This window comes from Vigna unguiculata, chromosome 7 (genome assembly GCF_037176805.1).
Source record: "Vigna unguiculata cultivar grain cowpea cultivar isolate G323 ecotype 2 chromosome 7, ASM3717680v1, whole genome shotgun sequence".
NCBI classification, from domain to species: domain Eukaryota; kingdom Viridiplantae; phylum Streptophyta; class Magnoliopsida; order Fabales; family Fabaceae; genus Vigna; species Vigna unguiculata.
In genome coordinates, this window is record NC_140798.1 from 4,430,664 (window position 1) to 4,455,408 (window position 24,745).

The following is a 24,745-nucleotide window of genomic DNA, read 5'->3' on the forward strand; positions in this document are numbered from 1 at the left end:
TACGTGTAAACTGCTTGAACCATTCGATAAGCTTTAATCCAGAGTACAATTTAGATCGTATTACATCCATTTATTTTTTAAATTTATAATAAAAAAAATCTTATGAATATTAAGGTTCCATAGACCTTATTATCATTTTTTTCATATCCAAAATTAGATAAACTACACTTAAAAAAATGGAAGAAATATTCTTAAGCAACATTCAGAAAAAAAAAAAAGTTTGAAAGGGATTTGTGATTTAATTATTTCTTTAAAATAAAATATTTCTCAAGCTATCGACTGATTCAGCTGCTGGTCAATGTTGGACTTTTTCCAAAAGAAAAAATCTACCTCTTACCAACCAATCGCAAAACCAACCTATGAAATTTCTCAAATTGATGTAGACAAAATATTTTTTATTTTTTTAACAATATTTTAATTTTTTTATACAAAATTTCATGCAAAAGTATCAAAATAAAAAAAAAATAACATATAATGGTGAAACAAATGAAGAAGAAGGCAATATAAACATTGAAAGGAGAATTCAACTTAGATGAAAAAAAAAATCTACTAAAAGACAGAGAAAAAAAAACTAAAAAGATAACCAAAAGGGAATTTAGAAAGGAATATAAAAGAAACACATTTTAAGAATAATTAAATTATAAATATTTAATTTGTTTAATATAATTAAATATTTTATTATAATATAAATTCAATATAATATAACTGATAAATAATGTATTTCATTATTTTTACATAGTAAACAAAATCATATAAAATAAAAAATAATATATTTGAGCATAAAACAATTATAAGAGATACCAATAAAAAATACGAGTACAGTAATTTACATTTCTAATAAGATTTTGAATAGAAATTTGAGTATTAAAATAAGATATTTAATTAAGTTTTAATTATTTTACAATTTTTAATACTTTAATCGGCTTTTTATTCAAAAAATTGTTATTTTGGTTATCATGTTATTTTATTCTTGTTGATTTTTAATCTATTTTTCTTTGTTTAATATCTTTTAATTAGATGGTTAACTCATTTTTTTTTTCTGTGAAATCTAGTTGCTTAATAAACTTAAAAAAAATCAATGAAAGAAGATAAAGATGTGAAGACAAAATCACAATAACAATTATATCATAGGGTAATGACAAAATTATTAAAAATAATTTAAACATTTCAACAAAGAAAATATTTTTACTAAAGAATTAATTTAAAATACTTCAAAAAAAGTTAAAGAATATTTAAAACTTAAATAATTCAATTAAAAACAAATAAGGTCAATTATCCCAAATAAAAAAACTTTAATTTATTATCTTAAAATATTAAATTACGAGCATGTCTTCGTCTCCCAACGACATTTGTCTTTCCGTTGGGTTCACCACCTCCTAGTGGTCCTGCTCCTGACGTTGTTCCTCTTCTTTGAACCCTTCTTCTTCGTCTTCGTCTTCTTCTTCTTCTTCGTCTTCTTTGAACCTTTCTTCTTCTTCTTCATCTTCATTTCAATGACTTAGTTTCCTTAACCTCCTTCCTTACTTTCTTTCACATTCGTGAAAAGAAAACACAATCAAAATGCTTCCGAATGCTTTGCCGGTACTTCGTTGCGTGCACCTCGTGGTGGCGGCGGCGGTGGCTTCGGTCCTGCTCCGCCGGATGCAGTGCCAGCAGCTAAGCGACTTCGATAACCCTGTGGTAATGCCACGTATCACCCGTCTTGTGTATGATCAAATGTCCAACATGACTTCGCTCCTCAATCACGAAATCAAAGCTAGCTCCGGTTTCTGCGTCAAAGATCCGTGAGTTTTCTTACCTGTCTAAACATCTCTGTGAAGTTACGCATGGATGAACTTTTGCTCAGTACTTTTAGGATAAAGTAGAATCGGTATGTTTTAGTTGATGTGAAATAAGCAAATTTTTCAGCTTGGTTGTTTGTTGAAATGTATGGAACTTTAGTTTATTACCAAAATTCAAATAAATATTTTCAAAATTTTAATTTTTTATTTTTCATATTAAAATAAAATTTAATGTTATCATTTAAATATGATTTAGTCTATATATGCTTGAATTAAAATTATATTTTAATGATAGTATGTCATTATTTGTTTAAAACTACAGACGAAAGTAACAAATGAAAATTATTTTAAAGATGTGTTTGACTATTGAACTTTCGAAAAACTCGAAAGAGCATTCAGCTAATCCTTTTATGCTTTCCGACCTGTAAAATTTTAAAGAATTTTTTTTAATTCTTATAAATTATGAATTTTTTGTTTCAATCTCTGTAAAATATGTTTCTTTATTTTCTATCTTTCCAAATTTGAAATTATAAAATTTAGTTCCAAAATTACATTTTTTTTCTGATTCGACCTGAGTTAGATTATGACTATTTGTTAGAGTTTCTCTCTATACTAAAAGCAGCAAGAAACTCTCAGAAACACTCTTAGTTTTCTATCTAAATTAAACAAAGCTCTGAAAAACACTTTAGTTTCTAACTAAATAAGTTCATAAACTACTCTGTAAATCAACGTTATATTAGTTTCTCTTTATTTTAACTTTTTTAATATATATAATTTTAGTTTAGAAAAACAACACAGCTTAACAATAGAACTTCAAGTGTGTTCAGTTTATTTGTACGAGTGAAGCTGACAGAAAAAAACTGGACATGAAAATATTATTTCATTTCTAAAAATCTCAGATCGGAGATATTAGCCTTCAAAGATAAAACAATCATAATTCTCGTATTGAAAGATGAAAATGTGGAGGATTTTTGTCGGACTAAATTAAAGCACTAAAAGCATTACGTCTTCAAAATTATAATTTGATAGAGCAGAAGGCAAAAGTAATTCCATGATGATTGATAAAGAAGTTCAATGAGTTTTACTGATGAATATGGCCCTTCTTTGTTTTTTCTTAATATTTTAGTTTGAATTTCTTACTACTTATGCTAGGGTCTCTGATTGAGGTTGTGGAATAATTATTTTACATTTAAAGGTTAATGTTGTCTGTTAGTCCACTGAATTAGTAATGATGATGAATTTAAAAGTTGTGGCTTCGGGTTTAGTTTCGGGTAAATCAAACTTTGTCCTTTTCAAATGGTAAATAAAACTTATGAAGCATAACATACGTGATGCATCAAAATGGACTCATAATATTGTGTAGAAATGGAACTTGATGTGATCATGAAGTTTAATTTTCTTATTTTAGGGATGCTGATTGGAATAAAGCATTTAATTTTTCTTCTGATTTGGACTTTGTGTCTACTTGCATTCGGAAGACTAAAGGTATGAACTCCAACAACTAAAAAGAAATGATGCGAGTTGTTCATTTCATTTTTTAAAGAAGTGAACAAAATAGATGACTCATTTTTTCTTTTTTCTCATTGATTATTCCTTTTTTTTTCCAGCGCCCAGCTAAACATGTTTACTGTATTTTCTTAGAAACTCTGAATGTACTCATTCCAGTGTTCTGAACTTCTGTTCTTTCCCACTGTTTTAATTCTAATATCATTCTTATGATCTGGAACTTCATGTAAACACAGGAGATATTTTGCAACGGTTGTGTACAGCAGCAGAAATAAAGTTTTACTTAAATAGCTTATTGGAGAGGTCTAGCACTAGGAGTGCCAACTATTTGAAGCCTAACAGGAACTGCAATTTAAACTCATGGGTATCAGGTTGTGAGCCAGGATGGGCGTGTAGTGTTCCCACAAGCCAGCAAGTTGACCTTATAAATTCACAGGAGATGCCTGCCAGAACTCTAAACTGCGAAGCATGTTGTGAGGGGTTCTTCTGTCCTCATGGAATCACATGCATGATACGTAAGTATAACTTCAATATGTTTTTGTTCATTATTGAACTGCAAATACCTTCTGTATGACCATAGTAAAGATCCGTATCCAATTAGGAAATTGTTAGAAATTCAAGTGTAAGTCAGTTCCATAGAGTAAAAACGAAAATATTGAGCACCATATAAAGAAAAAGATCCACAAACTCATTGGCTTAAGGTTTTGAATTGGATGTGATATCAATCTCTTATGTGAGGAGCTATGTCTCATTGGTATCTCTTTGGTGAATTCCCCTTGAAAAAACCATTAGAAATTTTGATTACCGAGTAATTAAATTTGGTTATTATGCTAGTCAATAAAATAAAACAAATTTCAATGCCTTTTCAGCAATGATATCTGTAGCAAGAGTAAAGCAAATAGAATAACTATTCTTATTACCAGTTTCTCTGAAAATGATGTCTCTAATTCTTTCCTCTTTTTGTGGTATTTGAAATATTTTTCTTGAAGCTTGCCCTCTAGGATCTTATTGCCCTAGTGCTGTACTCAATAACTCAACTGGTGTTTGTGAACCGTGAGTTCTAATTCTTGCTTTGTTCCTCTGTTTATGTTACGGTTATTACTTGCATGCTTTTGTGTAGAATATGAATTGATTTGATATATTTTTTCAGATATCTTTACCAACTGCCTCCAATGCAGCCAAATCATACCTGTGGAGGAGCAAATATTTGGGCTGATATTAGTAGCAGTAGTGAGATATTTTGTTCGGCAGGATCATATTGCTCCACCATTACAAAAAGAATTCCTTGTAGTAGTGGGTATTGTTTTATTCCAACCTGTGGTTACTCAATAAACTTCAAAAGTTGGATCCTTGTTGAAGTAATCCAAAGTATTGAAGATATTGGATGACATGACCTTTCATAGTTGCACTTGAACACAACACACTATAAACTAGTCAGCAAAAATTATCACTTTAGTTTACTTACAAGTATAATTCCTATACTATTATGGTACCTTTTTATTTATCATCCTGATTCCTTGAAACTTCTCTCTTGTAATTCCAGGCATTACTGTAGGATGGGTGCCACATCTGAGCAAAGTAAGATGTCTTGGATTGTGTTGTGAATTATGGCGATAACACATCTGTGTTCTAGCCTCAGATTCTCTCGTGAGCTTCTGCTCAAATGTTTCCAGAGTACATATGACCATTTCCTGATTTTCTTGTAGGGTGCTTCAAGTTGAGTTCATGTGATTCAAACACCGTGACCCAAAATATTCAAGCCTATGGAATCATGCTCATTGTAAGTTGTTGCCGCTTAATTTGATGGATTATGAAATAGGTACATATGTGCATTTATTCAGATCCTAGCTTTCTGTTGTTATTTGGGGTATTCATTTTTAATATGGAGTTTATTAGGGCTTTCAGTAATTTAGGGTTAAACATGTCAGATATTGGCCAGAATACTGAGAGTAAGTTAGGCGCAGTCTATTTATAATATGGAGTCGAGCCCACACAATATGTCTCCCTTGAGACATCTAGAGAAGATTTGCGTTGGATCAAATTAGAAGAAGATAAATATCTATGGAAGAAAATAGATGTTCAAGTGAAGAAAGTAGATGGACGTCCACATTCTAATATTCATAAAAGGTCCAATGCTACTACCATGAAATCCACATATATCTCTCATATATCTCATATCTCTCCTATTTCCAAAAGTCCTAAAGATCTCAACAGTGATATCAGAGCCGATAGTTCAGAGTGAGTGACCGTATAACCACAACAAAGGGGTCACCATACACCTAAGGAGAAATATATCATATGAAATAAAAGAAGGATTTACCCTTGAGGGGAGATTGTTGGGAATAGTGGTGTAAGTCAAAGTTTCACATTAAATAGAATAGACAAAGTTAAACACTATATAAGAATAAAGACCCATAACACCATTATCTTAAGATTTTTGGTTAAAAGTGGTGTCAAATGCCTTATATGTGTAAGACTAATGTCACACACACACACACACACACACACACACACATATATATATATATATATATATATATATATATATATATATATATATATATATATATATATATATATATATATATATATATATATATATATATATATACGACCACATTCTCTTAGCATCTATAACCCATATGAAAAAGAATATAAACCCAACAGTTGGTCAGGTCCAATCTATTTCAAACATATAGAATTGCTCCTACACTTCTATCTGCTTCTCCATCCTTAACTATATCATGTTTCTTATTTCTCTCCCTTTAACTCTCTCTTTTAGATTCTAATTTCTATCTTTGTGTCCCTGATAGAAACAGCAGTAGACATGATACAACTAAAGTAATACTGACACTGAATTATAGAAATCTCAAAGGCATAAATCTCTGTTACAAGATTAATAGTAGAAAAGAAACCAATAACACAAACTGCTTGGGACCTATCTCTGCCCCCCACCCTTCCCACTATAGATTGTTTCCATCTCTCTCCACTCATCACGTGCCACCTCTCTTGATCCCTCCAATCCGGATCCTGCCCCTTGTTCTTCTCTTCTTTATTATTAGCTCCTTACTGGATGACCTATCAGTCCCATACCATTGGATCATTTAGACCTTTGCCTTGTATTTTCCATTGGTTATGGAGGAATCAGTTTCACATACTAACAAATTTTAACTAAATTGGTCATATGGATACTTATCCAGAAAAAAAGAATTTTTATATTTTATGCTTCCTGCTTTCTGTTCCTTCTCCATCATGAGCACGGTTGATCTTGGAATTATGGTTAATGTTTAAGTCCTTGTCATGTACACAGATGTAAAATATCCAAGCTCACACATGCACACTGTGTTGATAGAAAGTTAACAACAGTCTTTAACTGTTTATGCAGGCTGCTTTGAGTACTTTGTTACTCATTATATACAGCTGTTCTGACCAAGTTCTGACTACCAGAGAAAGGAGAATGGCAAAGTCCAGAGAAGCAGCAGCCAGAAGTGTAAGAAATACTGCAAATGCTCGCCAAAGATGGAAAGATGCAAAAGATGCTGCTAAGAAGAGTGCAAGTGGACTGCAAGCTCAACTATCACGAACATTTACTCGGAAAAAGGACATAGATCCGGAAGAAATTAGAATTTTGAATCAACCAACTACTGAAACAAAGATAGAATTGTTTTCACATTCACATCCTATTACCTCACCTATGATCGGTAGCTCATATGCTGGGCCAAAGAGAAAGGGAAAAGAAGCTGGTGATTTGATGCAGATAATGAATCAAGTGGAAAATGATGCAAATATTAGTAGCAACATTCTTGCAGAAACAGAAACTCGAGCAAAAAATGTTACAGCAAGAGTGCCCAAGGAAAAACAACTGAATACACATAGCCAAATTTTTAAGTATGCATACGCTCAACTTGAGAAAGAAAAGGCTCAGCAAGAAGAAAACAAGAACCTTACCTTTTCAGGAGTAATTAGTATGGCTACCAAAAGTGAACAAAGGAAAAGGCCTTTGATTGAAATATCTTTCAAAGATCTGACTCTTACTTTGAAAGCACACAATAAACTTATATTGAGATGTGTCACGGGGAAGATTAAACCTGGACGCATCACTGCCGTCATGGGTCCATCAGGTGCTGGCAAGACAACTTTTCTTTCTGCAATAGCTGGGAAGGCATTTGGATGCAAGGTGACTGGTTCGATTTTTGTAAATGAAAAGAATGAATCAATCCACTCATATAAGAAAATTATAGGCTTTGTGCCACAAGATGATATAGTTCATGGAAACCTGACTGTAGAAGAAAACTTTCGGTTCAGTGCACTGTGCAGGTAAACCACATGATTGGAAATTCCTGCTATGATATAGTTCATTTATTTAATTCATGTTATGTGCTTAAACTCGGTGTCTTCTGATTTATATTTGATCGAATCTCCTTTCTTTTTCTTTTTTTTATCAGCAAAGTATATATTATTATATATAATGGAGCACTTGGGGTGCTCCAACCCTGTATCGAGTTTTCTTATTTAATCCTGGATCGAATTTCAACTCCATTGATACTCTTTCATTGTCCTTTTTTTCTGACCGCTTGACTTTAAATAGGAGATCCTAGTTTAAACACAAGAGACTGAGATAGTTTATATGCAACTTTATTATAATTCTATCTTAAATTCTTGGTAATACATTGCATTAGGTGGGAAAATGGAGAAATTGAAGCCTTTCATTTCTTTGAATAGAGGAAAAATATGGGTTTCTTGGTCACTAGTTGCCGCATGATTTAAGCACCGGTGGCACAATGATTATAATTTAATTTGAGCCTGTATTGCATAAATGGAATACTTAAGTTCTGTCATTAAATAGTATTTTCTGTTTTTACTTTCTAATTACAAAACTGCTACCTTGTTTACAATCAGTTTTTTTTTTCTTCTTGAATGATTTGTACAGGAAACATTGAAAACAGAAGTGTTTTCGATGTTTCTTGTACAAATATTTGAAAACAGCAAACAGACTGAAAAAGAAAAAGTGAGTTCTGTATGAAAAACTGGAAACAGAAAATAAAAGATCTAGCAGATACCCCTTATGTTTTCTTCTCTATTTTTAGATAGTGTTCAAAGAAGGAGCCTTTTTAAACTTATTACTTATTGAAATATCAGTTTTTTCTCTATATCAGTTTTCTTTAGTCTCTATATCAGTTTTCTTTTGTCTGGATGCAATATCATGCCTCCTATATACCAAGCAAAGTATCCTAGTAGTTCGAATGCACTCTGTTAAAGCATGGAATAGTGCCCATACCTTGAACACTTTTCCCTCTTTAGCTAATGTAAAACTCTCCAATATACCGAGCTTTAATTCCATGCCTTTTCTTCTATTACTTGTGTACATATTATTGTTTTCTGTAGCTTTTGTGAGTTTGAATATTTGGTAATAAAATGAAAATTTATTACTTTGAAAGGCTACCTGCTGACTTGCCAAAACCAGAAAAAGTTCTGATTGTTGAAAGAGTTATTGAATTCTTGGGGCTTCAATCTGTGCGGAATTCTTTGGTTGGAACTGTAGAAAAGCGAGGAATCTCTGGAGGCCAAAGGAAACGTGTAAATGTTGGATTGGAAATGGTCATGGAACCTTCACTCATGATCTTGGATGAACCCACCTCTGGGTTGGACAGTGCATCATCTCAACTCCTTCTTAGAGCACTAAGACGGGAAGCTCTAGAAGGAGTGAACATTTGCATGGTGGTTCACCAACCCAGGTGACTTTTTATTTCAATTCCATGTCTTCTGCATCATGTTTCCCGCTTTAATTTGTACTTGTGAACAATCTAATTTCTTTCCCTTTGATTATTTAATGACTTAACCTTTTTTCTGTAGCTACGCCTTGTTTAATATGTTCGATGACTTGATACTCCTGGCAAAAGGTGGCCTCACTGTATATCATGGATCAGTCAAGAAAGTTGAAGAATACTTTGCAGACCTTGGGATAAATATACCAAAACGAATTAATCCTCCTGATTACTTAATTGACATTCTGGAAGGCATAGCAGTACCTAGTGGAAGTTCAGAAGTCAGTTATAAAGAGCTGCCACTTAGATGGATGCTTCATAATGGATACCCAGTACCTCCTGATATGCAGCAGAATGCAGCACAACTTGGTATGTTTGAAACTGCAAACCCAGCTAGAGAAAAAGATCCCGATGGCTCTAGCCATGAAGAAAGAAGCTTTGTTGGAGAATTATGGCATGATGTGAGAAATGTTATGGAACTAAAGGGGGAAAAAATAAGACTAAATTTTTTTAAATCGAAGGATTTATCTGAACGTAAAACTCCTGGTATATTCAAGCAGTACAAGTACTTCCTCATACGGTAAACCATTCAATGACTTCAATTATTTGTTAACTTGAACATTTAACTTTTCTGGTCACACATTAAGATCTTCCATATTTGGGTTTTTTTTTTCCGTGGAGCATTACAATTTTCTTGCTCAAAATAACGTTTTTAAAAAAATGTATCATGCATAATGTCAGTAGATTTTTTTGATGCGGCAGATTGAACAATTGTATTTGATTTGGTGGTCCAAATTTCTGTGTGGTTGACGGGAGACCTGAAGAACTGGAAAGTACGAGTGTCATTCCCTTGCTCCCCTACTGTCTTAGTATTTTGGGAAACAAAATGAAATTAAATGACACCATATCTTTTCTCTATTGAAGTTCACCAAGTACCGTTTTCCATTGATTAGAGAGAGAGAGAGAGAGAGGGAGAGTAGTAAATAACCTCTTAATGATGAACAATCCTGCTCATTCTGGTGTCTGAATTTTCTTGTTAATTGGCGGTACTGTTTCAGGGTTGGTAAACAAAGATTACGAGAATCTAAGATCCAAGCTATAGATTATTTAATATTATTACTCGCTGGAGCCTGCTTAGGATCACTTACTAAAGCTAGCGATCAGACCTTTGGTGCAGCTGGATACACCTATACCGTGATTGCTGTATGTAAGTTGATTGATTCTAGTACATAGTCTTTGAACCTTTATTTCATTTTTCCTACATAATTGAATTCTTAATCAAGCTACGTAATGCTCTTCATGTTATATCATTTTTCTTTGCTATGTACTTAATTTATGTTGTAAATACAGTCTGAGATGATACACATACTTTTTACTTTTGTAATAATTATTGATCACATTGATCAGAGATAAGGACATTTACACAAATATTAGTTAATGTTACTATTTCCAGCACAAATAACTAATCAAATTCATCATTAAACTGCTCATGATATTTGCATTTGTTCCAACAAAGATGTAAGCTTTTACCATTTTTTCTTTTATCTGAAACCATGGGTAAGTAATGGAAGATTTTCAATAGGATTTTTGTTTTGGACTTAAAAGAAATTTATTGTTTTGGACTTTCAGAATCCATGTGTATCGTGCTTTATTCTAATTTATTATTATTGTTAATTACAGCTCTTTTATGCAAAATATCTGCCCTGAGATCCTTTTCTCTAGACAAATTACACTACTGGAGGGAGAGTGATTCTGGCATGAGCAGCTTGGCGTATTTCCTCTCCAAAGACACAATCGATCATTTCAATACAGTGATCAAACCTGTGGTTTACCTGTCAATGTTCTACTTTTTTACCTATCCAAGATCAACTTTTGCAGATAATTACATTGTGCTGCTTTGTCTTGTATATTGTGTGACTGGCATAGCATATGCATTTGCCATACTCTTTGAACCCGGTGCAGCCCAGCTAGTGAGTATTAGAAGCAAATAATAAAACTTTTACCAACTACCAATTCAAATTTTACTCATTATATTTTCATTTCCCCTTACATGATACTGTTTCTTGCAGTGGTCGGTACTTCTTCCAGTTGTTTTTACTCTCATTGCTACACAGCCAAAAGATAGTAAATTTTTGAAGGATATAGCTTATTTTTGCTACCCTAGGTGGGCTTTAGAAGCGTTCATAATTGCAAATGCTGAAAGGTAATTTACTGTTAATTATAATTGGTATTATTAAATTCCACTAGGTTTTGAGTTTTGTTCCCTTGAAGCGAATTTCGAAACCCCTGAGTCTATAGAGAAGTAAGTGAGCTCCATGGCTGACGGTATCCTCTGCAAAATAAACAAGGGTTGCTGTGCTGGACATCCCCAGTAACAGATGAGCTGCTTGCTAGGCCCAAATGCAGTACCTCTGAGAACTAAGAGATGGAAGTGGTAAACTTGAACCATTTGGGACATTAAAGGGAATGGCTATGGAAATGGAGGATGCAATGATTAGAAGAAGAATAAATACATTATGTTAGCAAACAAAATAGCAGGTTGGAGAGTAATGCACATTATTTTTTCTCAGTTTTTAAGTTGTGAATTGTGATTCCCACAAAGAGATTGCAGAAGGACTTGAACGGGAATCATCTTGCGTGACTCTCTTGTGGAAGAAAGACTACAGTTGAAAAGGAAGTATGATCTTATCATTGTCATAAACCTAGTTAATGGAGTATGCTTAGATGAAGTGTTTTTGGGTGGAGTTAGAGGTGGTGCTCCTAACCATTCCATTAGAAGAATATATTACCTAAACAAGCATGTTGGAAGAGAAAAAGAAAACTATAGGAGGGCCCACGGTGGATGTAAGATTTTAGAACAATACGAGGAGGAAAAAACTACTTTGGAAATTGCATGTAAGCCTATGATTTGTAGGAGATGGGATACTGAGGAGGACATTGAGTCTGGGAATCAAGAGGAGATCCAATAATGAGTGGCACGATAGGTCTAAATCTTCACTAGGATGGACTCTTATGGCTATAATACTATATTAAGGTTGTGAGTTTAAGTATAACTCAATCTTACAAAATCAGCTTAGTAAAATAAGGTTTGTCTCCACTTATATACTGTAATTTAGTGTTATTTCTAATTGATGTATTAGAAGGTTTACAACAATCCATATACATTTGTTGAAGTAACTGAGATTCTCATGGTAAGCAGAAGTGGTTGGTTGAGCACATATTTCAGGTGAATCATAAATTATGACTAAATTGAAGTGCATTTGGATCAAGTGAGAATGTTAGAGAATGAGAAGGTCACATAGTCCATAAGCTTTATGATATACTCTTTAATAATTTGCTGTGTACTTGATATCAGCACTTTCTAGTAGGAATTTGCTTCCATGTTAACTTTTAGTTTGAAACTGGCTACTGTCTGTGATAATCACTTGTATACTGCAGGTATCACGGGGTGTGGCTCTTAACTCGTTGTGGTTCACTACTGAAAAGTGGGTATAATCTTCATGATTGGGGTTTGTGCATATCTATCCTCATTCTCATGGGTGTAATTGCTCGGACAGTAGCATTTTTCTGTATGCTCACCTTTCTAAAGAAATAAGGCCAATTTGGGAGCTGTCATTTGATTACCTTAGGATCCTCATAGTTCAACAATGTGTGATTAATGTGTTGGGGCTGATGTTGGTTATTGACGCATCATGCAAAATCTAGTTGATAAGATAATGATTTGTTGCACTTTTTTTTTATATGACCAGTTTTTGTTTCCTACCCCTAATTTATTTTAAAATGGCCACTTTGTCCTTTCTATTTTATAACATGGTTTACAAAGTTTGGTTCGACTTATGTAATCTGGATGCATTTTGAATGTAGTATTCTAGAATAGTAATTTGAGTTTTTGTAAAAGTAATTTTTTGAATGGTACCATACAAATCAGAACTAGACAAGTTTTGTAATACATAGCATGGAGAAAACAGCACACTGGAAGAATTTCTGTAATCTAAAATAATCTTGTGAAACCTTCATTCAAAGATTTTCTACCATTACTTGTGAAACTCTAAAATCTATTACAAGCAATATTTTTGACAATTTTAATCAAGATCAATACACAAGAAAAAATATAGAATAGAAACAAGATAACCTTAACAAAGATAAAACACAACAATAAAGAAAAGATACAAACGTGAACTTCTTAAACCAAGGATTTGATTCAAATTTTAAATTAAGAAGATTCTAAGAAGTGCTTTTAAGTTCAAGCGAGAGTATCTCACAGTTGACAATGTTTTAAGAAAGAATGATTTTGATTTTGTATCATTTGATTTTGAAACAAGAGAGAGAAAATTTTGGTACTTGGTGATTATAATTGATTGAAGTCATTTTAATCAACTAAAATAGAGGTTAAAATAAGCTCTTGAGTTTCAATATGTTAAAATCATTCTTGAGTTATTTTAATCGTTTAAAACAAAACAACAGTAACTTTAGTAGATTAAATAATCATGGATTGTAGACAGGAAGATGCATGAAGAAAATATGGGATTGTAGAAAACAATTGCTCTAATGAAGAGGGACATTCACACTAAACAGAATATCCACCATATTTTCCTTTTCATATACCATATTCTGTATGAGTACCTGCACCATTCGTGTATCTATGGTAAATAGGTGCATATTGTTTTGCAACCTGTTAAGGAATTTTGGGTTTTTTTTTAATGAATGAGTTATTTTTTTTTTCTAAAAATGATAAAACCTTATAACAAACCTATCGTCTTGAGTTCGAATCTTGTTAGGCTCTTATTCCTATGAAGGAAGAGTTTCGAATACATCAAGTTGCCAAGTATTAATATCTAAAGAAAGGACGTTTCTTAAGGAATTTTAGATTCTTATATGAATGAGTTAACTTATTTTTTTAAAGAATTTTGACTCCTTATATAAATGAGTTAACATTTTCGTAGCATAATCATGATTTTATCTTTAACTTTTGTTGTAAGTTCTACATCGATTAAAGATAAGATGAATTTAAAATATATATATATATATATATATATATATATATGATTTTATATATTAAGTTATACCTGAAGTCTAACTCTTAACATGATATCAAAGTCATAAATTATCCTAGTAAAATTTGGTGTTTGTTAAATTGAATTTCATAACTTTCAATTTATGATTAGGTTTAAAATTATATTAGAGAATATATAATCTAAGATATCTTGAGTTACATAATCCTAAATTATTCAATTTATATTACATAACTTGAAATAACTATATTTTAGATTATGTAAGTTTAAATAATGTATTAATTACGCAAAATTACATAATTTAAAATCATAGTTTAGATTATGTAATCTTTTTTGAATGAGGTATATATTCTAAATTATGTCATCTGTGTCATCTGATATACTATTATAAATATTGTTGATCTTTTATACTATCGAATGGGATAGGAGAAGAAAGAATTGAAATAGATGAAATAATAACCCCTTAGTCTTTCTTTCCTTGGAGAATGGTTCAAACCGATCTTTTTTCCATTGAATGAAATGCCCTCTGGTTTGTTGTTCTTCATGTGAGCTGATGATAGTGTCTAAAATCAAGAAAGGTTTAAATCAATTCTAATATACAGGGAAAAAAATTGAATTCTACTATGAAAGATGAAGGATTACATGGAAGATATATAGGAATCTAGACCATAATTGTACACTAGCAGAAGGTATTCTCCTTTTCAATATATACTCTTGCATTTTAAAATAGTGAAAACAATGGTCCCCTAACTATACCAGTTAGAATTATAATGCTAGAAAACTGAAATTGATATCCTATAAAATGAAGACTCAATCACCAACATGTTGAAAATTGAAATCCAGAAGCTTTAGAGTGACTGCAAAACTATACACTGATATCCTTAGAAGCTTGGAATAATCTAAAGATAGTTGCATAGCTGATTAACCAAAAGCCACCCATGTCAGAGCAAAAGAGTTTTGTGTGCGCACAGTTTGGAACAAGTTATAGATTCAAAACTCCATAAAGCTATTGTATATAAAAAGCACCATCCCTTGTGGCCTTGAATAATAACATATAAATACAACAAAAAAGTTAAAAAAGCTGTCAACTATGAAGGAGTTCACGTGATAAGAAGGTTTATTGATAGGTGGCATGGGTAACACGCGAAGAGAATCATCATTTTTGAGAGGTTCTGATGGTTCTAGGTACAATTTGTGGTCTAGTTTTCATCTGTACAAGCCTCTAACTTCAGAACCACCAACCTAAAGTGAGTGAGAACAAGGTGGGGAGAGAAGATTGTGTTGGTAAATTTTGGAAAAGTGGGATTGATACATGAAGATGTTGCATACAGCTTCCTCAGCAACAAATTCCTATCAGCCACTGCCTTCAACTTGCAGAAGCCATCATTGAGGTCTGCTGATGGAGGGTAGCTAAAGCATTATCCTATCAAAATATTTAAAGATAAAGGGCAAGAAAAAATAATAGCAACTATTCGTTCAAGCCTTCTGAAATGCACGGGAAGAAACCCCATGCAGAAGCCTGACAAACCCCAAGAAACTAAGCTTCCCATCTGAGTGCCTTATCCAATCTTGAAGTACTACATGAACAGGTACTGATGGACTAAGCCCAAGTTCCTGAAATATGTCAAACATGAAGAGCTTAATATACGTGTGATGAAGGATTATGTTAAATGCAACTGATTAAGAATCTCATTTCAGGTTATCTATCATGTTGATGAATGAAGAAGACAATTAAACACATGCAGATACTAACTTAATAAGTGTCCGTTTGAAAAAACGTAGCATCTTTGGCATTGCATCACATTTAATCATTTGACAAACATATTGGTATTAAGATACAATGGGATGTGAAATTACCGAGGCAAGTTCCTCAATCATAATTGGTCTATTTCCTTCCTTTTCAAAAAGCTCATAGGCTCGCCTTGCATGCTGCTCCCAGCTCTCCATTCCCTCTAGTTGGTGCATACTTATAGCAGCAGCACAAAATTCCTCAAAATCTAGTTTCCTATATTGGATAGAACTAACCTGCAACAAGGATAACAAATTAACTTTTCAGTGAAGCTGATTTGTTAAAACAGTCAATTAGGAATGACTGACAACCCCTCGAACTTACCATATTCACGTAATCTAAGACCCTTGAATCCTTTGAAGCATCTGTGGAGCTCCTCAAAACAGCCTGCCAAAATAACCGTTAATGCCTCGAAGAAATTTGGAAAAGGAACAATAAATTTTAACTTCAGATATGTGCTGACCGTCTTAAAGTTCTGCATAGAGATTAATCCACTCTTGTTTGGCCCTAACAGTGTAAATTGATCTCTGAGATAAGCTAGCTGAGCTACTGTTAATGTCTTTGCAAGAGCCTGACAGATTGAGAAATTTAATCAATAAATATCCACGTTTCTAAGAGAAATTGCAAACTTTTACTTCAAGAAACATGAAATGGTTTATTACACATGCAAATGATGACAGGCAAGTTCTCAAAAACTCTCCTCAACCAGTCATTTAATTGACTTATCCTTAATTGATCAGTGCAGAGATTTCTATGATTCTTCAGTCAGTCATTTAATTAACTTATCATTAATTGATCTAGGAGATGTTCCATATCACAAGTTTCTAAATTTAACTATGTGGATTCCACAGTACAAAATAAAGGGGAAATTAACCAGAATATCACATGATATAAATAGAATGGCTAAAATAGAGAAATGCATAGGAGGTTAGTTGTGATCGCAAAATAGTTATCAAATTCAAAAGTTTTACGTTGTTATACATTCAGCCATATTCTAGGGTAGTGAATGCTGGGCTTTAAAGGGACAAAAAAATGGAAAGGTAGGACTGTGGTAGAAGTAGAAAAGAGAAATATAAGATGGGTTTTACGGAATTATTTTACGAGATTGGTGTCATACCGATTGAAGAAAATTGGTTAAGTTGGTTTGGACTCGTAAAATGAAGGCAACAAGAGACACTTGTGAGAAGAGTAGATTGCATAGATTTTAGTTCTGTGAAAAAGAAGAGGGGACCAAGACACTAGAGGAAGTGGTCAAGAGGAATCTAATGGTAAATAATATCTCTGAAACTTTCTACTTTAGCCAATATGAATGCCATCATATGATCTATGTACCCGCCTCTTCTTGATATAAAGATCTGATTGTTGTTGCGAATGGAAGTTGGAGTATACAAGCTAGAACAGTATTGCAAGCAGCCATTTTTAGTGTAATAGTATTGATGTCAAAAAGTAGGAATTCCATTCGTTTGATAATGGGACGTTGAGGTATGATAGTGTGAAAATAGGATTTATTCAAAGGTAAATTTGGCCGGAAATCACTGTCAAGAAGCTATGAAATCTAACATAACTGAGTTCCTACAAAGATCCCTAATGTCATTCCAGTCTTATGACTTGTTCTTTCTGCTAGATGGATCAGATGCAATACTGATGGAGCTGCCAAGGGCTCCAGGGTACTGCTGCCTTACCAAAAAGCATCAATTATGAGCTATTTTTCACAATTCCTTGGGATGCCAGTTGCCTTACAAGCAGAAATTATATGTACTATTTTGGGAAATGGGATTGCTTTCACTAAAGGATGGTTTAGGCTTTGGTTGGAATGTGATTCTCAATTAGTTATCCGAGCCTTTAAAAACTCAACCATTGTTCCAAGGAGATTGCATAATAGATGGCTTAATTGCATGGAGAAGACAAAACAAATGAGGATTCACGTGCAGATAAAGTTAGGCAATTTTGGTATTGGTTCACAATGCTATACAAGTGGGATAACCTTCTGTTAATTCTGGTGTTTTTCAGAGATAGATTTCAATTCCCTTGTTGCAGATTTTCTCAGTAATTTGTTGTCTAGTCCTCCCACCTTTTTTTTTTCTCTCCTTTATTTTATAGATTTTAGCGCAGTTGTTGTTAATTACAATGTCAAGATAGTTGAGATGGTAATTAACATTGTGATGCTTCAGCACTAATATTTTATTGAAAAATAAAAATCAACTTGATTAGATAGCTTTTGTGAATGTTACTATAAATCAGTAAGAGACATTAAGTCTGAAATCATTTATTGAAAACTTGTTGAGTTTTCAAGTAGTTGTCTTGTCATAAACTAATTTAACATGTGGCAATGCATGATTAGATAGTACCATAGAAAACTTGTACCACTAAAAAATCCAAAACCATAGCAAAATAAGACCAGTACCACATACCCGTAAAGCAGATTTACGTAAAGAAGATGAGCAAATGTACGCTTTAACAAGCTTGTGGATTATCATATCCAAAGGTATCCTCATATCATCATGATGATTCACCAGCCATGGATGACCTGTGCATAAAACAAGGCTATAAGCAAGAGAATCAATGAGATCAAAACGTAAGAATACTAATACCATATATGCACCACCATGGGAAATGGAAAGACATACTTAGTGCCTGAGCTGCAGTCAATCTTTTACGATAATCCTTATTCAACAACCTCTTTACAAAATCTTTTGCATCAGCAGATAAAGAAGGCCACGGAGCCTCATCAAAACTTGGATCTGCCTTAAGTACAGCGCGAAATATACCAGATTCGCTCCGAGCCCAAAAGGGACGGCTACCACATAAAAGAATATAAGCAATTACACCAATGCTCCACATATCTGCTTCTGTCCCATAAGATCTATGCAAAACTTCTGGGGCTACATAATAAGCACTTCCAACAATATCATTCAACCTCTCATCTGAAAAAGAAAATCGGATTGTTACCACTAGTTGTTTATATTCTCTGTTAATAAAACAACAGAAATATGAAAGCAGGGAATATGCCAGACCTGGCTTCACATAGTCAGACAATCCAAAATCAATGGCCTTCAACGTGGAATTTTCATCCTTAGAAGTGAAAAGAAAATTCTGAAGCATAAAACCAGTATTCACGGTTAGAAAAACAACAGAACAATCTAAAGTGAAGGAATATATACAACCATCTAAAGAAATATCCATCTGCATTTGTTATTTGTTTCATAATTAGCATTAACACAAACAGTTGTCATTCAGAATTGTTATTAACCTATAAAGAGTGAAGATGAAATAACTCCAGTATATGTCATCCATTCATATTCACTCCATAACTATTATTTCTAGAACTGGAAGTGGCACAAAAAGACTTGCTTCTTCTAAAGTGGAAAGCTAGGTTTGAAAACATACCTATTGTAGAGACATGCTAAAAGGATACCCAAACTGAGACGAAACTAACATTCGGGGCATCTAAAATATAAATCTATAATGTAATTAATCCCAAAAAACAAGAATACCTAGATGCCTAAGTTTCTCAGCTTCCACAAAAATTAAAGTTAAGAAACTTTATAACTTGCTCACCTCTGGCTTGAGATCACGGTGAACAACACCCTGCAGATGACAAAATGCTACGACACTTAATATTTGGATCATAACTACTCTGGCATCATTTTCTGGGTACTTCCCACCCCTACATTCGACAATTGAACTTGTAAATGGTTAGAATGTTAATATATGCTATGCAAGGGTAAAATAATTAAACCACCGTGTCTCTTTATACTTTTTTTCCCACTATTGTGACACAGAAAAGGCAAAATTGGCAAACATCATTACCTGGAAAGAATCCTATCTAGCAATTCCCCTCCTTTGCATAACCTGAGTAGCATAAGACACATAAGAATGTAAGCTCTTAATGTCTTAACCCAAATTAGCAACTTCAAGTTTCTTGCTTAATAATTTCAATCTTGGAAAGAAGAAAAAAACAGATTCAAGTTTGTAAAGGGGATTCACAACATTGCTAAAAAAAAGAGTACTAGTTCAACTTACTCCATAACTATATAAACGTTTTCATCATCTTCATAGGCTTCATAGAATTGCACCAGATTCTTATGTCCTGTTAGAGCCCGCAATATCTTCACTTCTCTCCTTACATCCTCTATGGCAATTGCTGTAGTCATCTGCCAATCACACCCACTTGCATAATAAACAAAAGAGCACACTGGTGCATGTAACTAACACAACCAAGGTTTTAAACCACACTCAGGAACAAGGAAGCAGTTTCCTCACAATCTTTAATATTTACAAACAAGTGTATTTAGGTTTCGACAAGTTTATCTATAAGGACTTGTTGGAGAGAAAAGTAGAAAGAAAAAATTACACGAACTTCTCCATCAGTTAAAATTAGCTTAGGCACAGGCTAATTTGCAGAAGCTCTCTCTTGTATAGCTTTTCTAAATTCTTATTTTTAACTTCTATAAGCTGATTTTAACTCATGGAGAAACTCATCTTAGTTTGTTCTTACTATTTTTCTCTCTATAAATGCTTGTGTAAAAGTTTGTCTAAACAGATCCTTAATGGATACATAAGCAGTCACAAAAACTCTAACTAGGGTTAGTTTCAATTACTCTTACTTGAGTTTTTTTCGGCTAACATTGATGGAAATCCAACATCAATTGAAATTAATTTATCATCCAACGTTAGTTTGTGTTTTCTTGACCAAGTTTTAAACAACATACTACTAGTTTTAAACTATTAAATGCTTTTTAATATCAAAACAATCTTTTATGTTTGAAATACTTTATCTAAACAAAAAATAAAATAAAATTTATAAGTTTAAACTATCTTATGCAAATAAAACACTTAAAAAATAGAATAATTTTAACTTTCTTGAAATTGTGAATATATCTGTCCAAACACAGTGTAAAAGTATTGGCGTTGCAACAGAAACTGTCACATCAAACATTCTCCACAACAATTGCAAGTGATCCCATTGCAAACGCAACCACAGGGAACAGGTCTATTTAACTAACTCAACTTATCAAGTATCAGCAATGATAATAATAAATGAATCATCATATGTTTTTGTCTTTAAAAATACTATGTTTGCTCTTATAACTTATCAATCTCTGTTTTTAATTATAAGACCCACATGAAAAGTGATATTTTTTTCTATTTTATAATAATCAATCCACAATCTTTTTTTCACTAAATATTTGTAGACTAAAACATTACTCATAATCAGTTAGGGCATAATTGATGAGTACTTGAATGAGTTAGTTCTCTTAATTGTGCAAGTCCTGCAATATATAGATATAATCATTTTATATAACTATTTACCTTAATTGTTAAAAGTGAGCATTTAATAGATGAAAATTATAGATGAAGTTTTGATAAAGTTATTCTATGTTTGGCCAGGTTACATTTTTAATGTTTTTAGGTTATTTTTACAAGTTGTTCATATCATTGTTTTTAAGAAATTTTGATAAAGTTATTTCATCTATGTTAAATAACTTTTAGCTTATTCTAATAAGTTGTTCATATTATTAGTGATTTAAGATAATCTACCTAGATGAACTTATTTTTACCATCTTACTCCTTAAAATAAAACCCTAATGTCCACTTATATTGTTATATTTATGGAATACTATTTCTTTTTCAATACTACGTTATTTAACTGCTTGGATCATCACACCAAACTTATTATTCAATTGATGAAAGAGTAAATTATCCAATCATAAATAAAACCCAACTAAATTTAATTGGATTGGGTCAAGTTGGGTCATTGAGCGACCCAACCCAACCTGATGAACACACTTATATTATATGAGTTTTCTCCAATAAATTTTATTAAACAACCTTAAGAAGCTATATGCAGGTATTTCGGTATTTTGGAGGAAAGGCGTTAAAAAAAGTGAAAAATATTAATTAAATAATGAAATATAAACTATCAACTAAATTAACCAATTTCTATAATATAGCAAAATTAAATAACTAACATAAATGAAACGAGTGAAAAATACAATAAAAAAATGTTTCTATTCAATCACAGAATTTAATTAACCAAATTTTCAAAAATGTCGTCTTACGCCGGAAACTTTTTCAGAATTTGGTTGAGTCGAACTCTAGAAGTTCTACACTTTCTTTTCAAAAAATTAATTAAAAAAGATAAAGAATTTAGAGAAATAAATTTAAAAAAAAAAAAAAAAAACTATTACACTCTCGTGAAACCAAATTCCGACCAATTTTCCGGGATGCTATTTCGCGTTTCGAATTTAGCTCCACGAAACAAGCGTATTCTGACAAATAATATTTGCAAGTTTCATTTGCAGAAAATTAATTTAAAATATATAAAAAGAAGTGAACATATTATTAGTATGAGATGAGACCTTGGATTTTGGAATGACTTTGACGGCAACGTCGATGCCTTTGAGAGGGCCCTTCTTGGGCTTGGCGGAGCAGGTGTAGCCGAAATGGCCGCGGCCCACTTCTTCGGCGAGCTCGTAGTGGGCCGAGAACTGTTTGGCGAAGCCGAAGCTCTTATCCAGCCCAATCTCACACTCGCTGCCTTCAGGTATGGAGGCTTCGTTCGGCTTCACGGAGCCGTGGCGCCGGGCGAGGAGCGCGCGAATGTGCTTGGCCGGCGACGGAGGAGGGAAGGGGCGCTTGAAGATCCTCAACGGTGTGGAACTCACGCTGCTAGGGTTTGAGTTCGCCGGCGAGTTTTTGAACCAACTCTGCAAAGGGCTCGGGCTGTAGAATGGGAATTTCGAGGGTTTGGTGGGGTTCGTTGTTGTTGTTGATGACGGAACTTCGTTCGGGAATTCTGGGTTTTCTCTCTCACTCTGCTGGGTCTCGATGGGTTTTCCATGGCAGATTCCCATCAAATCACTTCAACAAACAATGATACCAACCAGAACGACAAAATATTTCACCAAAGTGAAATTCGAGAGATCAGGGAAGTCCCCAATTCAGAGCATTCTCAAGCTCAGATATTACACAGTAAAAAGAAGAAGAAAAAAGTGAGTTATGTACTGTAAGAGAGAGAAAATGAGCTGTTTGGAGAATTTCTTCAAAAAAAAAAAAGTAGAAGCAAAGATTTCAGCAAAGTTCAAAACTCGAGATCAGGGTAGTGTCAAATTCAGAGGCTTTTGAAGCTCAGATATTGATAATTGAGAAAAATCAAAGGATAACAGAAAATGAGTTATGTACTATAGATATAGAGAGAGACAGAGAGAGAAAGAACTGATTTTTTTATTTTTGTGGGGTTGATCAATGAAACCCAGAAAATAATATGAAGGAGGGGAATTTCTGAAATGAAAAGAAGGGAAAGATTTGTGGAAGTGGATAGGGTTTTTGAGGGATGAGAAGTGGAAATCTGAGAGAATTGATATTTTGGAGAAGAATGAAGAGAATTTAGTGAAAAGAAGAAGAAGAAGAAGAGGGAGAAAAAGTGAGGGAAAGGAAGATGCTTGCTTAGCAGAAGCCTGAAGGAAAAGAAAACCAAGGCTCCTTTTTCTGCTTTTTGTAAGGCTTTTTTTTTTTGTTTAATGTTATTTTATTGTGTGTATATGTTAGTGGTTGTTTTGTAAAGAGTTGTGTGTAGAAATACACTTTATCAGAGAGGGTGTATTGTTTGTTGTCTGACAATAATGGTGAGTGGGGTAGGGTTTGGATCCTTCCAGCCTGTCCTTATTGATCCCACAAAAAACTTAGATGTGTTTCTATGCATTTCATATGGGAACTGCCTCACAAGAACATGTCAAAAAAACTTCAAACTTTTTTAATGGATATTACTGAAATATTTTCAAAAACAAAAATTGTTCTTTTTTTCTTAATATGATCAAGTGTTTCTTTGGAACAAAATCTCCTTATATTATTACCTCAAACATCAAATTATAAAATTACTCCGATTATCATATATTTAAATATTATCCGTTACGAAATAATATATTTTATGAGTTTTGTTTCGATGTTTTGAATAGAATTTAAGAATTGGGTTTAGGACTCATATTTTTTAAGTCAATTAGGTTATTTAAGTATACGGGTTGAGTTTATGAGTCCTAATATTTAATAGGTTATGTTTTTAATTTGAGTTTACAGTCAAATTTACAGATTAATTGTAAGAGTTGTGTTTATGAGATAAATTTATGATCAATTTTATTAAATAGGTTTACAAATCGAATTTATGAGTCAAATTTTTATAATCGTGGTCAAAATAATTATATTTATAGTTATAGGAATAGTGTTAGTGTTAATACGGTAAAAGTAATGAAAATAAGAAAGTGGAAATTTTGAGTATAGATAAACTTTGAAGTTTGACCTTATTTTTATAATTGGCTTTGAAAGGCTGTCTTTTTCTGCTTTATCTATTGTTTTAAATTGTGCATGGTGGGTCTGTGTTGTTTTGACAAATAAGTGGGTAGAGAATGGGGAAAAAACATTTCAATTGAGGGGGAAAACTAAAGCTCAAACAACATTTATGTGGTCGTTTTGGAGTCTCCTTACAATTCTTTTTCGTTGTTATCTAAGGTTTTCTAATTTCTTATGTTAAATTAATGATGTTTTTTAATTTATTTATTGATGATCGAATCTATAATTCCTTTTTTTCTTTCAGTGGAATCGATTCAATTATGTATTGTCACTTGTGAGATGCAATCAAGGGAATGTTGCATGCAAACTTATTGACTTAACATAAAATTCTAACAAATTCTAACAAAAAACATTCATCAAACATTAAATTCATAAAAAATTCAATTAAAATTTTACATGTAGTGGTAGCAATAACATGTCAAGGAATTCCTAATATTCCCATAATTGACAGAAACATGATCTAACACTTAGATCCACAATAAATGTTCAAGTAACATTGCATGAGTTACTTAAAATTTGTCTGGTCCAGCTATGGTAACAATCCAA

The 24,745-nt window shown here is 32.8% G+C and overlaps 2 protein-coding genes across 5 annotated transcripts; one reads left to right on the top strand and one right to left on the bottom strand.

The window, feature by feature from the left end:
• The first annotated feature begins 1,333 nt into the window (after positions 1 to 1,333).
• LOC114192549 (ABC transporter G family member 28-like) lies at positions 1,334 to 12,821 on the top strand. 3 transcript variants are annotated; one of them, XM_028082300.2, is made up of 14 exons: positions 1,337 to 1,784; positions 3,190 to 3,266; positions 3,524 to 3,802; positions 4,277 to 4,340; positions 4,438 to 4,584; positions 4,831 to 4,865; positions 4,994 to 5,067; positions 6,673 to 7,604; positions 8,726 to 9,022; positions 9,141 to 9,632; positions 10,111 to 10,259; positions 10,733 to 11,022; positions 11,122 to 11,255; positions 12,491 to 12,821. In XM_028082300.2, exons 1-14 carry the CDS (start codon positions 1,561 to 1,563, stop codon positions 12,645 to 12,647), a joined length of 3,351 nt encoding a protein of 1,116 aa, XP_027938101.2. In that variant the 5' UTR covers positions 1,337 to 1,560; the 3' UTR covers positions 12,648 to 12,821. The 3 variants fall into 3 exon arrangements, 2 of the variants coding, with proteins under 2 accessions (XP_027938101.2, XP_027938102.2); XR_003606118.2 differs by lacking the exon at positions 12,491 to 12,821 and having other exon boundaries at positions 1,334 to 1,784; positions 10,111 to 10,255; positions 11,122 to 11,181; XM_028082301.2 differs by lacking the exon at positions 3,190 to 3,266 and having other exon boundaries at positions 1,646 to 1,784.
• Positions 12,822 to 15,046: 2,225 nt separating this feature from the next.
• LOC114191548 (CDPK-related kinase 7-like) lies at positions 15,047 to 23,336 on the bottom strand. 2 transcript variants are annotated; one of them, XM_028080778.2, is made up of 11 exons: positions 22,216 to 23,332; positions 19,877 to 20,007; positions 19,664 to 19,705; positions 19,412 to 19,520; positions 18,868 to 18,946; positions 18,481 to 18,777; positions 18,265 to 18,380; positions 16,317 to 16,424; positions 16,178 to 16,240; positions 15,922 to 16,089; positions 15,047 to 15,678 (listed from the first exon to the last, which is right to left on the bottom strand). In XM_028080778.2, exons 1-11 carry the CDS (start codon positions 22,708 to 22,710, stop codon positions 15,541 to 15,543), a joined length of 1,746 nt encoding a protein of 581 aa, XP_027936579.2. In that variant the 5' UTR covers positions 22,711 to 23,332; the 3' UTR covers positions 15,047 to 15,540. The 2 variants fall into 2 exon arrangements, with proteins under 2 accessions (XP_027936579.2, XP_027936578.2); XM_028080777.2 differs by having other exon boundaries at positions 18,481 to 18,946; positions 22,216 to 23,336.
• Positions 23,337 to 24,745: the final 1,409 nt, after the last annotated feature.

Bases quoted from the DNA above. Each gene is read 5' to 3' on its own strand.
- LOC114192549 (XM_028082300.2), top strand. From the start codon at position 1,561: ATGCTTCCGAATGCTTTGCCGGTACTTCGTTGCGTGCACCTCGTGGTG. The intron at 9,023-9,140 runs GTGACTTTTTAT...TTTTTTCTGTAG, and splicing joins ATGGTGGTTCACCAACCCAG to CTACGCCTTGTTTAATATGT. The intron at 9,633-10,110 runs GTAAACCATTCA...GTACTGTTTCAG, and splicing joins TACAAGTACTTCCTCATACG to GGTTGGTAAACAAAGATTAC.
- LOC114191548 (XM_028080777.2), bottom strand. From the start codon at position 22,710: ATGGGAATCTGCCATGGAAAACCCATCGAGACCCAGCAGAGTGAGAGA. The intron at 18,381-18,480 runs GTATGTCTTTCC...TTTTATGCACAG, and splicing joins GACTGCAGCTCAGGCACTAA to GTCATCCATGGCTGGTGAAT. The intron at 16,425-18,264 runs GTATGTGGTACT...TCAATCTGTCAG, and splicing joins TACGTAAATCTGCTTTACGG to GCTCTTGCAAAGACATTAAC.